This window comes from Porites lutea, chromosome 14 (assembly GCF_958299795.1).
Source record: "Porites lutea chromosome 14, jaPorLute2.1, whole genome shotgun sequence".
Lineage (NCBI taxonomy): Eukaryota > Metazoa > Cnidaria > Anthozoa > Scleractinia > Poritidae > Porites > Porites lutea.
In genome coordinates, this window is record NC_133214.1 from 10,574,275 (window position 1) to 10,591,714 (window position 17,440).

The 17,440-nt window shown below is 45.4% G+C and overlaps 1 protein-coding gene across 1 annotated transcript in view; it reads right to left on the reverse strand.

The window, feature by feature from the left end:
* LOC140923904 (dnaJ homolog subfamily C member 7-like) overlaps window positions 1-17,440 on the reverse strand; it is a 55,776-nt gene that overhangs the window by 13,367 nt on the left and 24,969 nt on the right. Inside the window, exons 9-10 of the mRNA XM_073373925.1 lie at window positions 2,868-3,032; window positions 1,174-1,265 (exon numbers count right to left, since the gene is read on the reverse strand). Coding sequence (XP_073230026.1) covers window positions 1,174-1,265; window positions 2,868-3,032 — 257 coding nt within the window. The remainder of the gene's footprint in view (window positions 1-1,173; window positions 1,266-2,867; window positions 3,033-17,440) is intronic.

Genomic DNA, 17,440 nt, shown 5'->3' on the forward strand with positions numbered 1-17,440 from the left:
CCTAAAGCCATGTTGGTAATCAGTGAGCATTCCATATTGCGACAGGTGACAGAGGTGATTCATAACATAGCTCTGCACAGTACTTTTGAAGCGATGCAAGTAAGTGATACGGGCCTATAGTTTGATGGATCCGATTTCTTTCCTTTCTTGTGAATGCCACATACGTTGGAAACATAGGTTGGCATGTTTCCATTGGCTGGGCACAGTTCCGGTATTGATACAGTCTTGATAGATATAAGTAAGAAACTCTGATATTTCATGGTTATTCTCCTTTAAAAACCAGGGGAGAATTCCATCTGGGCCATAAGCTTTGTCAGCTTTCAACCCTCTAAGTTACTTTTCGATTCCAGAGGTAGTGATAGTTATTGTTCCAATAGTCGGAAAAGGATTTTTGCCAGGGTCTGGGATATTCTCTGTTTCTTCGTTGTTAAAAACACTGGAGAATTGGCTGTGTAGCACTTAAGCCTTAGTACTCGGCTCAGTAAACACTTCATTTCCAACTTTAAGGTCTTGAATATCTCTGCCCTCCTTTCCTAGTTTTTTTTTATGTGTGAACAGAAAGCCTTCGAGTTTTGCTTTAAGAAGTCGTCGAGAAGGTCAGAAAGATAATTGTTTCTGGACCTACTCAAATTCTTGTGTAATTGTTTCCTGGCTAATGTGAACAAATTCCAGTCTGAGACACCTTTGCTTTTTCCTTGTCTGTCTCCTCAAACTTTCAGTTAAACCAGGGTAGGTTATGGCGCGAATAGTAAACTTGAATCCATTATGCCAGTAAGCCTTTGTTGAAAAATGTTCCACTTTGCTCCTCTTTTGTTCCCTTTCGCTCCTGTCTGCTATTTGCTAGTAAGTAGTAATTTGTCATGGTGGGCGTCTATTAGACAGAGGGTGTTTATTACTGAGAGAGGGGGGGCGCCAATTTGATCATTTACGGTATTTAGCTCGGCCCAATTAGCCTTGCACTAAAAATACTACGTATTGGCACAATAACTAAAGGTAACATAAAGGTTATTAATTATCTATGTGTCTATCAAACAGTTTAAGTAATCTATAAAAATCGTAACAATTTCTCAAATAACATTTATTAAACGCTCGCTGATGCATTTACCCAGATCAAAAAGAAATCAGTTAAAATAATAATAAACACACTTTTGTTAGGAAGGGAGGACCACTAACCATCGAGCCCGTTTGATGTAAGCCTTTAGGTATGTAGGGTCCAACTCAATTGCTTGAGTACAGTCGTTGATGGCTTCCTCTAATCTGTTGAGCTGAAACACAAGTTTATGCAAAGATAAATCAACGCCTGTAAAACATGAAAATAGAAAACAAGTGTTTTTTTTACACTACATTATATAAAAAGCGGCACGGTCTAAAAAGGGAAGTGCTGAAAATGTTCATTACTTCACATTCCAGTCGTTCAGAATGGGTGAATATTTGAACAAAGGGACGGAAAAAAGAGCAATTCGAAACATTCTCAATGCTTTTACTTAATGATTTTAAGTAGGGCTGGCTTCCTTTGTTCTTTCGTATATTAAAGATCCAAGGATCCAAGGATCCAAGGAAGATGTCAGCAAAATTCAACGCGCCACATTATTCCAATTTAATCCGTTTCCCAAAACCAAGGGCCAGAAACTAAAGGAAAGGATGAGTTGACGTGACGTAGACTGAGTAAAGAAGCCTTGTCACCGAAAGTCCATGATTTTTTAAATTCTCTTTTAAGAAAAATTTATATAAAAAATTGTAAGAGGGATGATGTAATTTTCTTTTTGCCAGAAAGTGACACGGTTGTCTGTTATTCAGCTGCACGCGTCTGCTCAAAATTAAAAATCAGCTGAAAATCGGTTGTTTTTACAAATAAGTCGGAGAGAATTCTCGATACTTTGTGGGCGTTTTTAATAAAACAATTATTCCACTCGCTAATTGGATAGGAGATGATTATAGCCAACTCGGTGCTACGCGCCTCGTTGGCTATCTAGTATCTCATATCCACAGCGCACTCGTGGAATAATTGTTAAATATATATATATATTTGTGAAAGGTTTGAACCCAGGAGTCATTTCAAAAATAGCTTGACTTTGATCGTCTGGGTGAACGTAGTCCTGAATAGGACTGTTGTTGTTGACAGTGACTGACGTTTCGACAGCCTGAGCGGTAGTCATCTTCAGAGTCAAAGTGAGTTGTATCACGTCAGTTGATGGTATTATACTCTGGTTATTGGTCTGATTATTGGTCAATTACGTCGCGATGTTATTGGTCCTCTGTCAGTTAAGCCTTGATGTTATTGGCTATGAAGACTCGTGATCAGTAATTGGTGCGTTTCGATCCGTCTATTGTCACAGTTAAACAGTCGTCTATTGTTAGCCAAATTGTCAGTTCTCCAGTCGTTCTCTCGTAGTTAGTTTTGCTCTATCTCGTCAATAAGTCGTTTGTACGGCGCTGGTAACTGTTGGCTACGATTCAGTGGCGTTTGTTCTAAGTTAGTAAACCAGCTTTCTAAAGTAAGACGTTAATGGTAGTCTGTAGAATACGTTATACATGTCGCAGAGTCCCAGTCAATTTGATGTTTCGTCTTTAAATGGTGCTAAGCAATGTCATTGTTGACGTCACCATTCCTCGTCGCGCGTTTGTGTTCGGTCAGTCGCATGCTTAGGTTTCTGCCGGTTTCACCAATGTAAGAAGCCTGGAAGTCGCAGCATTTGATCTTGTATACTGCTCCCTCTCTGTCCTCCGGTTTGTCTTTGTCCTTGACATTCGTAAGCAGTCGCCGTAAAGTGGTTATCGGTTTGTGTGCAACACGTATATTGTGTGCCTCTGATGTATATATATATATATATATATATATATATATTAACAAGGTTTCAGAAATATACCTTTGAACCGACTAGTGATCTGTTGTAGTAAAGTTTAGCGTTTGTTGAATTATTGTGGGCATCAATAGTTAATGCTTCAGTATAGATATCGTAGGCTTCCTGATATTTCCCACAAGAGAAAGTGTCATTTCCTTCCTGCTTCTTGGCTTGCAGACGTTTAGCTTTCTAGAAAAAAAAAGAGAAACATAAACCTTAGAATGGAGCGCACAGTTTTGTCGACGAATTCTGACGGAAGATGCATTTCCATGTAATTTAGGGCCTGTTTACATGAAGGTGGGGGACCCCAGGTAGGTGAGGTAACATGTGGCAGGTTACCCCACCTAACATGTAAACGTGATCAAATTAAAATGAGAGATTATATGAACAGGCCGGTTATCCCTCCTAAACGGGTTACCTCACCTACCTGGGGTCCCACACCTTCATGTACACAGGCCCTAAGAAGCTTTTCGCGGTATCAGCTTGTAAATAAACGCAAAAATCGAGGTGCCATAACGTTTCAATCTATATTCTGCATTGTGTAATATTTTAGCGGATTGGTTGTCTGTTCTGCTGGATAGGAAAATATATCTTTGTATTTGAGGCTTTTAGCACAATCCAAGCGATGTTATTGCACAGTTACATTTTACATCTGCATGCCCGCTAACATTATGAGAATGTATAACTTATAAATTTATTCAAAAAAATATTACTGAAATATTCTGGGCTTCTAGAGGGCAAATGTATTTTATTTTCGAAAGTGCACTTTACAGCGTTTAAAACCAGATATATTAAACGTTCTGTGTTAGGGTAAATACCAGCGGAGACATTTTGTTTTCAAAAAATTGGGTGGTCAAATTTGCTGTTTTCACGCCTGTCAGAAATGACCTAAAACGACCACGAAACTATCTGACGATGGAGATGGTTGTGTGGCTGAATTCGCAGATCTTAATTTCCGAACACAGACATGCCCACACTTTCTTTCCTGCCTACCAAAGGATTCCAAAAAGTAAGGTGTACGGCAGTAATGGAAAAGGAGGAAATCAATGCAACCATAAATTGTCGAACAGTAACACAACAGATAGAAGAAGGGACGCCATGGGTAGCTGCAATTTCAGCGAATATGGATATTGGCAGCAAAGAACCCATTGTTACAGACCTGACCTTAAAGCAAGTAACGACAGGACAAATCCAACAAGCCCAGAGAGAAGACCCAATTATTTCAAAAGTCACGCTGTACAACAAACGAGCAGGAGTAATACACTGTCCTGCTATATGGGAAAATGGAATAACCTTCGCAACTTCGCAGATGGAATTCTGTTGCAGAAGACCAGGAATCGAACTCAATAAGGCCTACCCCCAAATTTAAAGAATTCATTTAGCGGGAGCTACACAACTGAGATGGGCCACCCTGGTGTCGAGCGAGAAGTCGTTTTAGCCAGGTCCCGACTGTAGTATTAATGGCCATACATGCAACAGGAGATTATGAACAAGACGCTGTGGGAGCGTATATTTGGGCGTGGTTCTGCTAAGCGTCTGAGAAGTTTGTTATGTGTATGAGGGATATGTGGGTAGTGCAGTGGTATTAAATATTTGAGGGGTTAGTTGAGATGTGTGAAGTAGTAGGCGTGGAGTTATATTGGAAGTTGATTGCTAAGATGATGAGTGTAGTTTATGAGGTAGTTGCTGGGTTTCTACGTGGGGTTAAACTCTGTTAATAGTGGCACTGAGGTGTTGATAGAAAATGTCTGTATTAAGTGACATGTTTTACAAACATACTGTTTCCCATCAAATGAAGACTGGACACTGAAAAATGTTGACACGAATATTTACTTTTGCCAAAAATGTGAACTGATATCTTACAAAGTAATCGATTACAAACACAACATATATAACAGGGACCTTTTCTTATCTTATTTTTATACTGTTCAATGCCAAATCTATACCCCGATCTGCCCATTTTCTTTTCTACTTGTAAGTAAATGTTTCTTCCAAAGAGGTTCCATCTCACAATACTCAAATGAACTAAAACAAATGAACTCAATGAATGTTTCTTCGCAATCTTTTTCCTTTCACTGCTTTCAATTTCGCATGAGCATAATATAGGGTGCATTTCATATAGTAGCTTTTGACAATGTAACTTACTTTGTTTAATTTTACAAATTCTTCAACTAATGGCTGTATGCCTTTGATACTTTTAACAAGTCTTATTTCACCTAACCAACTTTCATCATATCCCACAAGAAAAGATAAATCCTTTACTCTACTTCTTTGCTGAACTACACAGCTTATACAGTATGTTCCAAACCACGACAAAAATCCTGTCACTTCATGACAATGTTTTGAAATGCACATCTTCAGCACAAATTGCAACATGGGATACCATTGCTTACAGCGCAAACAGTAAGGTTTATCTCAGCTCCACTGATACTCTAGCCTTCAGAAAGATCAACTGGCATAATATGTCTTTTCACACCCATCACATTGTGCTGTGTATTCCCATTACTCGCAAGGGCAGATAAAGTTCCTGACGTCCAGCATCCACATGGATTAATAACAGAGGAACACATTGCATAAACTGCTATAGCACAGCACTGTTTGGAAAAATTCTAATTTTGCGTTTTTCGTAAACAGTTGTTTTTATAGTCTTTAAAGGCTTCTTTTTTATCTAGAACGTCAGCAAACACTTTTTCTCGATCTAATTTTGATAAACACAAAAGATGAAAAAACTTCAACTTTTTGACCAAAATCATGGACTATCCCCTTTCCAAAAATGACAATTTTGCCTTCTTTTTAAATACATGTTTATATTGTCTAGAAAGGCTTGTTTTCTAACGAGAACGTCACCAAATACTTTCTCTGGGTGTATTTTGCATAAAACAAAACGTTAAGAAAATTACAAATTTTTGACAAAACCATGGACTAACCCCTTTGGAAAAATGCCAATTTTGTGGGTTTTTGAAACCGACGTTTTCGTTGTTCAGAAAGGCTTGTTTGCTATATAAAACGTCAAAAATCGTTTTTTCACGATTTATTTTCACGATCTATCACATGGCAATACAGGGGTTACAAGGGGTTACAAGAGGTTACAGGGGGTTACAAGGGGTTACACGGGGTGACAGGGGGTGACCAGGGGTTACAGGGGCTTACAAGGGGTTACAGGGTGTTACGAGGGGTTACAAGAGGTTGCAAGGGGTTTCAAGGAGTGACAGGGGGTGACAAGGGGTTACTGGGGGTTACAAGGGGTGACAGGTGGTGACAAGGGGTTACAGGGGGTTACAAGGGGTGAGAAGGAGGGACAAGAGGTGACAGGGGGTGACAAGGGGTTACAAAAGGTAACAGGGAGTTACAAGGGGTTACAAGGGGTGACAAAGGCTTACAGAGGGTTACAAGGGGTTACAGGGGGTTACGAGGGGTTACAAAGGGTTACAAGGGGTGACAGGGGGTGACAAGGGGTTACAGGAGGTTACAAGGGGTTACAAGGGGTGGCAGGGGACGACAAAAAAAATACAGGGGGTTGAAAGGGGTTACGAGGAGTGACAAGGGGTTACAAAGGGTTACAAGGGGTTACAGGGGGGTTACGAGGGGTTACAGGGGGTGACCAGGGGTTACAGGGGCTTACAAGAGGTTGCAAGCGGTTTCAAGGAGTGACAGGGGGTGACAAGGGGTTACAGGGGGTTACAAGGGGTGACAGGTGGTGACAAGGGGTTACAGGGGGTTACAAGGGGTGAAAGGGAGGGACAAGAGGTGACAGGGGGTGACAAGGGGTTACAAAAGGTTACAGAGAGTTACAAGGGGTTACAAGAGGTGACAAAGGCTTACAGGGGGTTACAAGAGGTTACAGGGGGTTACGAGGGGTTACAGGGGGTTACGAGGGTGACAGGGGGTGACAAGGGGTTACAAGAGGTTACAGGAGGTTACAAGGGGTGACAAAAAGTTAAAGGGGGTTACATGGGGTTACAGGGGGTTACGAGGGGTGACAAAGGGTTACAGGGTGTTACGAGGGGTTACAAGAGGTTGCAAGGGGTTTCAAGGAGTGACAAAGGGTGACAAGGGGTTACAGGGGGTTACAAGGGGTGACAGGAGGTGACAAGGGGTTACAGGGGGTTACAAGGGGTGACAGGGGGGGACAAGAGGTGACAGGGGGTGACAAGGGGTTACAAAAGGTTACATGGAATTACAAGGGGTTACAAGGGGTGATAAAGGCTTACAGGGGGTACCAAGGGGTTACAGGGGGTTACGAGGGGTTACACGAGGTTAAAAGGGTGACAGGGGGTGACAAGGGGTTACAAGAGGTTACAGGAGGTTACAAGGGGTTACAAGGGGTGACAGGGGGTTACAAGGGGTTACAGGGGGTTACAAGGGGTTACAGCGGGGTAACGAGGGGTTACAGTGGGTTACAAAGGATGACAGGGGGTTACAAGGGGTTACAAAAGGTTACAGGGGGTTACGAGGGGTTACAGGGGGTTAAAAAGGGTGACAGGGGGTTACAAGGGGTTACGAGGGGTTACAGGGGGTTAAAAGGGGTTACAAGGGGTGATAGGGGGTGACAAGGGGTTACCGGGGGTCACAAGGGGTTACAGGGGGTTACGAGGGGTTACAGGGGGTTACAAAGGGTGACAGGGGGTTACAAGGGGTTACAGGGGGTTACAAGAGGTGACAGGGGGTGACAAGGGGTTACAAAAGGTTACATGGAATTACAAGGGGTTACAAGGGGTGATAAAGGCTTACAGGGGGTACCAAGGGGTTACAGGGGGTTACGAGGGGTTACAGGAGGTTAAAAGGGTGACAGGGGGTGACAAGGGGCTACAAGAGGTTACAGGAGGTTACAAGGGGTTACAAGGGGTGACAGGGGGTTACAAGGGGTTACAGGGGGTTACAAGGGGTTACAGCGGGGTAACGAGGGGTTACAGAGGGTTACAAAGGATGACAGGGGGTTACAAGGGGTTACAAAAGGTTACAGGGAGTTACAAGGGGTTACAAGGGGTGACAAAGGCTTACAGGGGGTTACGAGGGGTTACAGGGGGTTACAAAGGGTGACAGGGGGTTACAAGGGGTTACGAGGGGTTACAGGGGGTTAAAAGGGGTTACAAGGGGTGATAGGGGGTGACAAGGGGTTACCGGGGGTCACAAGGGGTTACAGGGGGTTACGAGGGGTTACAGGGGGTTACAAAGGGTGACAGGGGGTTACAAGGGGTTACAGGGGGTTACAAGAGGTTACAGGGGGTTACAAGGGGTGACCAGGGGTTACAGGGGCTTCGAAGGGGTTACAGGGGGTTACAAGAGGTTGCTGTAGGGTTTCCAGGGGTTACAAGGAGTGGCAAGGGGTTACAGGGGGTTACAAAAGGTTACAGGGAGTTACAAGGGGTGAAAAAGGCTTACAGGGGGTTACAAGGGGTTACAGGGGGTTACGAGGGGTTACAGGGGGTTACAAAGGGTGACAGGGGGTTACAAGGGGTTACAAGAGGTTACAGGGGGTTACAAGGGGTTACAAGGGGTGACCAGGGGTTACAGGGGCTTCGAAGGGGTTATAGGGTGTTACAGGGGGTTACAAGAGGTTGCTAAGGGTTTCCAGGGGTTACAAGGGGTGGCGAAGGGGTTACAGGGGGTTACAAGGGGTGACAGGGGGGGACAAGAGGTGACAGGGGGTGACAAGGGGTTACAAAAGGTTACAGGGAGTTATAAGGGGTTAAAAGGGGTGACAAAGGTTTACAGGGGGTTACAGGGGGTTACGAGGGATTACAGGGGGTTACAAGGGGTTACCGGGGGTGACAAGGGGTTACAGGAGGTTACAAGAGGTGACAGGGGGTGACAAAAGTTGCAGGGGGTTACAAGGGGTTACGAGGGGTTGCAAGGTGTGACAGGGGGTGACAAGGGGTTACAGGGGGTTACAAGGGGTGACAGGGAGTGACAAGGGGTTACAGGGGGTTACAAGGGGTGACAGGGGGGACAAGGGGTGACAGGAGGTGACAAGGGGTTACAGGGGCTTACAAGGGGTGACAGGGGGGGACAAGGGGTGACAAGGGGTGGCAGGGGACGACAAAAAAATACAGGGGGTTGCAAGGGGTTACGAGGGGTGACAAGGGGTTACATAGGGTTACAAGGGGTTACAGGGGGGTTACGAAGGGTTACAGGGGGTGACCAGGGGTTACAGGGGCTTACAAGGGGTTACAAGCGGTTTGAAGGAGTGACAGGGGGTGACAAGGGGTTACAGGGGGTTACAAGGGGTGACAGGTGGTGACAAGGGGTTACAGGGGGTTACAAGGGGTGACAGGGGGGGACAAGAGGTGACAAGGGATGACAAGGGGTTACAAAAGGTTACAGAGAGTTACAAGGGGTTACAAGGGGTGACAAAGGCTTACAGGGGGTTACAAGGGGTTACAGGGGGTTACGAGAGGTTACAGGGGGTTGCAAAGGGTGACAGGGGGTGACAAGGGGTTACAAGAGGTTACAGGAGGTTACAAGGGGTGACAAAAAGTAAAAGGGGGTTACATGGGGTTACAGGGGGTTACAAGGGGTTACAAAGGGTTACAGGGTGTTACGAGGGGTTACAAGAGGTTGCAAGGGGTTTCAAGGAGTGACAAAGGGTGACAAGGGGTTACAGGGGGTTACAAGGGGTGACAGGAGGTGACAAGGGGTTACAGGGGGTTACAAGGGGTTACAAAAGGTTACATGGAATTACAAGGGGTTACAAGGGGTGACAAAGGCTTACAGGGGGTACCAAGGGGTTACAGGGGGTTACGAGGGGTTACAGGAGGTTACAAAGGGTGACAGGGGGTGACAAGGGGTTACAAGAGGTTACAGGAGGTTACAAGGGGTTACAAGGGGTGACAGGGGGTTACAAGGGGTTACAGGGGGTAACGAGGGGTTACAGGGGGTTACAAAGGATGACAGGGGGTTACAAGGGGTTACAAAAGGTTACAGGGAGTTACAAGGGGTTACAAGGTGTGACAAAGGCTTTCAGGGGGTAACAAGGGGTTACAGGGGGTTACGAGGGGTTACAGGGGGTTACAAAGGGTGACAGGGGGTTACAAGGGGTTACAGGGGGTTACGAGGGGTTACAGGGGGTTAAAAGGGGTTTTAAGGGGTGATAGGGGGTGACAAGGGGTTACCGGGGGTCACAAGGGGTTACAGGGGGTTATCAGGGGTTACAGGGGGTTACAAAGGGAACAAGAGGTTACAGGGGGTTACAAGGGGTTACAAGGGGTGACCAGGGGTTACAGGGGCTTCGAAGGGGTTACAGGGTGTTACAGGGGGTTACAAGAGGTTGCTAGGGGTTTCCAGGGGTTACAAGGGGTGGCAAGGGGTTACAGGGGGTTACAAGGGGTGACAGGGGGGGGGACAAGAGGTGACAGGGGGTGACAAGGGGTTACAAAAGGTTACAGGGAGTTATAAGGGGTTACAAGGGGTGACAAAGGTTTACAGGGGGTTACAGGGGTTACAAGGGCTTACGAGGGGTTGCAAGGGGTGACAGGGGGTGACAAGGGGTTACAGGGAGTGACAAGGGGTTACAGGGGGTTACAAGGGGTGACAGGGGGGGACAAGAGGTGACAGGGGGTGACAAGGGGTTACGAAAGGTTACGGGGAGTTACAAGGGGTGACAAAGGCTTACAGGGGGTTACAAGGGGTTACAGGGGGTTACGAGGGGTTACAGGGGGTTACAAGGGGTTACAGGGGGTGACAAGGGGTTACAGGAGGTTACAAGGGGTGACAGGGGGTGACAAAAAGTTAGAGGAAAATTTAGTAAATTTAAACTTACCCATGACCACGAAAATTACCTCACAAATGTAAGAAACATCAATCATAGAGTAGCAATCACAAAGCTAAGATTAAGCAACCACAAACTAGTAATTGAAACTGGACGATACGTTAAACCCTATCAACCACCAGACCAAAGAATCTGTCCATTATGTAAAACTGGATTAGAAGACGAGGAGCATTTTTTGATGAATTGCATAGCCTATAGGGATCCTAGGAGAGAGCTGTTCAATACGCTAAAAAAGGAAACTAATCTTATTCTTGACTCTATGACTCCAAGCTCTGCCTTTACAACGTTGATAAGTATGAAGGAAGGAGAGAAAACGCAAAAAATTGTGGCTAAATACGTATATGATCGCTTCCGCGAAAGAGATAGACGCGTTAAATATAACCTTGTTTAATAGTTGTATAAATTTTACAAATGTACACCTCTGTAATTATTGCACTAAAATCTTTGTTATCGTTGTAAACACATGTGTCTGTAGGCGCTCTGTTGATAATAAAGCACTTATCCTATCCTATCCTATCCTATCCTACAGGAGTTACAAGGGGTTACACGGGGTGACAGGGGGTGACCAGGGGTTACAGGGGCTTACAACGGGTTACAGGGTGTTACGAGGGGTTACAGGGGTTACAAAAGGTGACAGGGGGTGACAAGGGGTTACAGGGGGTTACAAGGGGTGACAAAGGGTTACAGGGGGTTACAAAGGGTTACAGGGGGTTACGAGGGGTTACAGGGGAATGCAAGGGGTGACAACGAGTTACAAGGGGTAACAGGGGGTGACAAGAGGGGACAGGGGGTGACAAGGGGTTACAAAAGGTTACAGGGAGTTTTAAGGGGTTACAAGGGGTGACAAAGGCTTACAGGGGGTTACGAGGGATTACAGGGGGTTACGAGGGGTTACAGGGGGTGACAAGGGGTTACAGGAGGTTACAAGAGGTGACAGGGGGTGACAAAAGTTACAGGGGGTTACAAGGGGTTACGAGGGGTTACAGGGGGTGACAAGGGGTTACAGGGGGTTACAAGGGGTGACAGGGAGTGACAAGGGGTTACAGGGGGTTACAAGGGGTGACAGGGGGAAGACAAGAGGTGACAGGGGGTGACAAGGGGTTACGAAAGGTTACAGGGAGTTACAAGGGGTGACAAAGGCTTACAGGGGGTTACAAGGGGTTACAGGGGGTTACGAGGGGTTACAGGGGGTTACAGGGGGTGACAAGGGGTTACAGGAGGTTACAAGGGGTGACAGGGGGTGACAAAAAATTACAGGGGGTTACAGGGGGTTACACGGGGTGACAGGGGGTGACTAGGGGTTACAGGGGCTTACAACGGGTTACAGGGTGTTACGAGGGGTTACAGGGGGTTACAAAAGGTGACAGGGGATGAGAAGGGGTTACAGGGGGTTACAAGGGGTGACAAAGGGTTACAGGGGGTTACGAGGGGTTACAGGGGAATATAAGGGGTGACAAGGGGTTACAAGGGGTAACAGGGGGTGACAAAGGGTTACAGGGGGTTACAAGGGGTTTAAGGGGGTTACAAGGGGTTACAAAGGGGTGACAGGGGGTGACAAGGGGATACAAGGGGTTACAGGGGGTTACAAGGAGTTACAAGGGGTGAGAGGGGGTGACAAGGGGTTACAAGGGGTTACAAGAGGTTACTGGGGGTTACAAGGGGTGACCAGGGGTTACAGGGGCTTACAAGGGGTTACAGGGTGTTACAAGGGGTTTCAAGGGGTTACAAGGGGAGACAAGTGGTGACAAGGGGTTACAGGGGGTTACAAGGGGTGACAGGGGGGGACAAGAGGTGACAGGGGGTGACAAGGGGTTACAAAAGGTTACAGGGAGTTACAAGGGGTTACAAGGGGTGACAAAGGCTTACAGGGGGTTACAAGGGGTTACAGGGGGTAACGAGGGGTTTCAGGGGGTTACAAGGGGTGACAGGAGGTGACAAGGGGTTACAAGGAGTTACGAGGGGTTACAAGGGGTTAAAGGGGGTGAGAAGGGGTTACAGGGGGTTACAAGGGGTGACAAAGGGTTACAGGGGGTTACAAGGGGTTACAGGGGGGTTCAAGGGGTGACAAGGGGTTACAGGAGGTTAGAAGGGTTTACAAGGGGTGACAGGGGGTGACAAAGGGTTACAGGGGGTTACAAGGGGTGACCAGGGGTTACAGGGGCTTACAAGGGGTTACAGGGTGTTACAAGGGGTTTCAAGGGGTTACAAGGGGTGACAAGTGGTGACAAGGGGTTAGAGGGGGTTACAAGGGGTGACAGGGGGGGACAAGAGGTGACAGGGGGTGACAAGGGGTTACAAAAGGTTACAGGGAGTTACAAGGGGTTACAAGGGGTGACAAAGGCTTACAGGGGGTTACAAGGGGTTACAGGGGGTAACGAGGGGTTTCAGGGGGTTACAAGGGGTGACAGGAGGTGACAAAGGGTTACAAGGGGTTACAGGTAGTTACGAGGGGTTACAAGGGGTTACAGGGGGTGACAAGGGGTTACAGGGGGTTACAAGGGGTGACAAAGGGTTACAGGGGGTTACAAGGGGTTACAGGGGGGTTCAAGGGGTGACAAGGGGTTACAGGAGGTTAGAAGGGTTTACAAGGGGTGACAGGGGGTGACAAAGGGTTACAGGGGGTTACAAGGGGTTACGAGGGGTTACAGGGCGTTACAAGGGGTTACAAGGGGTGACAAGGGGTTACAGGGGGTTACAAGGGGTGACAAGGGGTTACAGGGGGTTACAGAGGGTGACAAGGGGTTAGAGGGGGTGACAATGGGTTACAAAAGGTAACAGGAGGTTGCAAGGGGTGATAAAGGGTTACAGGGGGTTACAAGGGGTGACAAGGGGTTACCCCTCAATTCTGGGGCCGTCGATAAAACCCGTTACAGGGGGTGAGAAGGGGTTACAGGGGGTTACAAGGGGTGACAAAGGGTTACAGGGGGTTACAAGGGGTTACAGGGGGGTTCAAGGGGTGACAAGGGGTTACAGGAGGTTAGAAGGGTTTACAAGGGGTGACAGGGGGTGACAAAGGGTTACAGGGGGTTACAAGGGGTTACGAGGGGTTACAGGGCGTTACAAGGGGTTACAAGGGGTGACAAGGGGTTACAGGGGGTTACAAGGGGTGACAAGGGGTTACAGGGGGTTACAGAGGGTGACAAGGGGTTACAGGGGGTGACAATGGGTTACAAAAGGTAACAGGAGGTTGCAAGGGGTGACAAAGGGTTACAGGGGGTTACAAGGGGTGACAAGGGGTTACAGGGTGTTACAAGGGGTGACAGGGGGTTAAAAGGGGTTACAAGGGGTGACAAGGGGTTACAAGGAGTGACAAAGGGTTACAGGGGGTTACAAGGGGTGACAGGGGGTGACAAGGGGTTACAGGGGGTTACAAGGGGTTACATCGGGTGACAGGGGGTGACAAAGGGTTACAGGGGGTTACAACGGGTTACAGGGGGTTACAAGGGGTGACAGGGGGTGACAAAGGGTTACAGGGGGTTACAAGGGGTTACAGGGGGTTACACGGGGTTACAAGGGGTGACAGGGGCTGACCAGGGGTTACGGTTGGTGACAAAGGGTTAGTGGGGGTTATAGGGGGTTACAGAGAGTTACGAGGGGTGACAGGGGGTTAAAAGGGGTGATAGGGGGCGAGAAGGGGTTACAAGGGGTGACAAAGGGTTACGGGGGTTACAAGGGGTTACAGGGGGTTACAAGGGGTTACAAGGGGTGACAGGGGTTGAAGAGGGGTTACAAGGGTTACAAGTGGTGACAAGGGGTTACAGTGGGTTACAAGGTTTAGTATTAACATTCGATATACTACAGTACTCAACACCGCTTGAACAAAGGTCAACTTCAAAGTTGGTAGTATGTACACCTTTAATCTAATATATCCTCATTCCTAAAGGTATATAGACTCTCAAAATATTGTACTAAGTTATGCATGGATGGTATTTCCAAGAATACACACGTACCTTGACTATGACTGTTACCATACATATATCTCTAGCATGAGAATCAACACCAATAATTCCCACAGTTAAAATGAATGAGTTGTAGTTCAGAACCAAGAGTGTTTCAAGTGGTATACGGTAGTGATACCCCTCAATTCTGGGGCCGTCGATAAAACCCGGAACACGGAACATTCCGGAACATTCCGGAACATCCCGGAACATGAAAAAATAAAAATAATTTTCAGGAAAAAAAAATACAATGAAATAACAAATTTTTTTTTGTAAAAATTAACAATAACGTAAAATAACAAAAAATAAAAAAAAATAATGAAATAATCAAGAAAAAGAAACAAGTATCCTCTCTGAGTATGAGAAAACAATATTTTGTCGCAACCGATTAAAATTTGTTGGGCAAGTGAGGGTTTATGCAAATGACAGTAATGAGTGAAGGCTTGCTTCTAAATTCAAAATATATTAAAATGGGTCGCGAGAAGGGTTTTTTTTTAAGCGTTCCTCACACAGCTACCTCTTGTAATTGTTTGCCATGAGTTAATCATTTGAGGGTTATCAATTTACGGTTCTGCAATGGTCTAAAATGTCGGTGCAGTATTTCATGCCAAGCCAAGTCGGTAAGTAGCTCATTTCAAGCCAACATATAGTCTCCTTATATATAACCGACATTTGCTTACTTGAGGTGCTTTGCTTCACTTGAGGTTGACATGAATTACTTACAGACTAGGCGGCTCTGTGAACTTAAGAAGAGTATAGGGGCTCCTGTCTTTGGATTTTAATGGACAATACTCAAATTCGTAGTAGTTTCTATACTGTTTACAGTCAGCATGATATTTCAGACGTCTCCTCGAGTCGCAAGAGGAGTTTGCGGAGAGACGGCTAAAATTCAGGCTAACTAATAACAGTTAGAAACTACCGCTGCGCTACCACTGCCACTGCAACTATTCACGGCGAATGCGAATCTTTAATTTAATTATCCAAGTCCAAAGCGACGAGCTCCTATGCTCTCATTACAGTCGCAAAGCCGTAAATGGATAACAAGAGGTGGCTGTGTGACGAAAGCTTGAAAACCCTCTCCTCTCGACCCATTTTAAAATATTTTGAATTTAGAAGCAAGCCTTCACTCATTACTGTCATTTGAATGGACCATCACTCGCCCAAAAAATTCATTGCCACAAAATATTGTTTTCTCATCCTCGGAGGTGATACCAGTTTCTTTTTCTTTCTTTGTTTATTTGTTTCTTTATTTTTCGTTTTTATGTTATGTTATTTATTTTGTTATTATAAATTTTTGCAAAAATGATTTTCTATCTATTGTTCTTTTTATTATTATTTATTATCATTATTATTATTATTATTATTATTTAATTAATTATTAATTTTTCATTAAAAAAAATTTTAATTTTTTCATGCTCCGGGATGTTCCGGGATGTTCCGGAATGATCCGGAATGTTCCGGGATGTTCCATGTTCCAGGTTTTATCGACGCCCAAATTCTGGCAACACAATGCATGTTACAAGAATAACTTTCACTGTATTCAAGCTGGAAAAATCGCTCAAATACTGTCTGGGTCTCCGAGGATGTGAGGTCCATGGTCTTTGAATGTCTTGACAACTACCTTTGTTTTTCTTTGAGTTCGCGGACCAGCCATTATGAAAACACACAGTGTTATTTTAGTGTGGGCCTACCGCGAACGGTGTGTGCACTTGTAAGTTTAACCCTCGATAACATACTTCAACAATAGGTTCTTCGAAACACCGTCGCCAAATTGTATCCAAACTGCTTCTTACTGTTGCTTTGAAAAATCCTCTCCGGCATAGAGAAACTGATTTACATCCGATTTACAGACAAACACTAAATAAAGAACATTTTGCTTAATAGCTACGCTTCAGCAGTGCATTCTATGCCAAACTTTGCGGTTCTTAAAGGGGACTCAAGACACGACTCGAGCGCCAAACAACAAGCAGCCATGTTCGTGTCAGACATCCTTGAGAAACTTGCTCTTTCACCTCGTTCAGCGCATCAGTCTCCACTTTAAATCAACAGATCTTTACTGATTTTGTACAACGAAGGTATTTCCTAAGTTCCTGCTACCATTTCAATCTCAAGCAAGCTTTCAAAGTGAACAATTTGGTTCCTATGACTACGCAGCACGGTCGCTGTCACTGGTCGCGTGCTCTTTGACAAGTCAGCGGTCGCGCATGCTCATGAACATCTGTATCAATCACTAGGAAGAGCAGGTAAAACCTGTCTCATCATGTAAAGATCTGGGTTAGAGCCTGTCCTTTAATGAACACGTAAGTAAATTAATGTCATCCCTTTTCACTAAGACAGTACAACGTTCCTTTCTTCCTTTATCAGGCTCTTAAGACCTATAACGCCCTGAGTTCAAAGACTAGAAACAGTCACTTAGCGAGTTCAAAAGGAGAGCATAAAGGAGGTCTGAGTTGACAGAGAAAATTTTATAGCATTTACGTTTATTATTTGATTTCAGATTTAAGTATTTTTTTATGTGTTTTAAGACTAGATTGTATTTTTTTTCATGTAATTTTAGAATATTGTTGAGAAATTTTGAGGAATTTGTAAATTAATTCAGATACGCCCTGAGGGGAAGAATTGATTTAACGTTGTAGTGTACACGACTGGGCTAAGGCTGTTGCTGATTTGAACGTTAACCTCCTACATATTCGAAACTGGTGTTTCGAAAATCGTCTTCTCCTGAATCCTGATAAAACTAAGCTTATTGTTTATGGAAGTCGGCAAAGGTTATAAAATCTCCCAGATATCCGTTTCTCCTTCTTAGGAAAAGAACTACGAGTATATCGTTAAAACTGTTTCTTCCTGCTTCTCAAGTTTACCTCAAATCAGTCGTGTTAAACACATGTCTG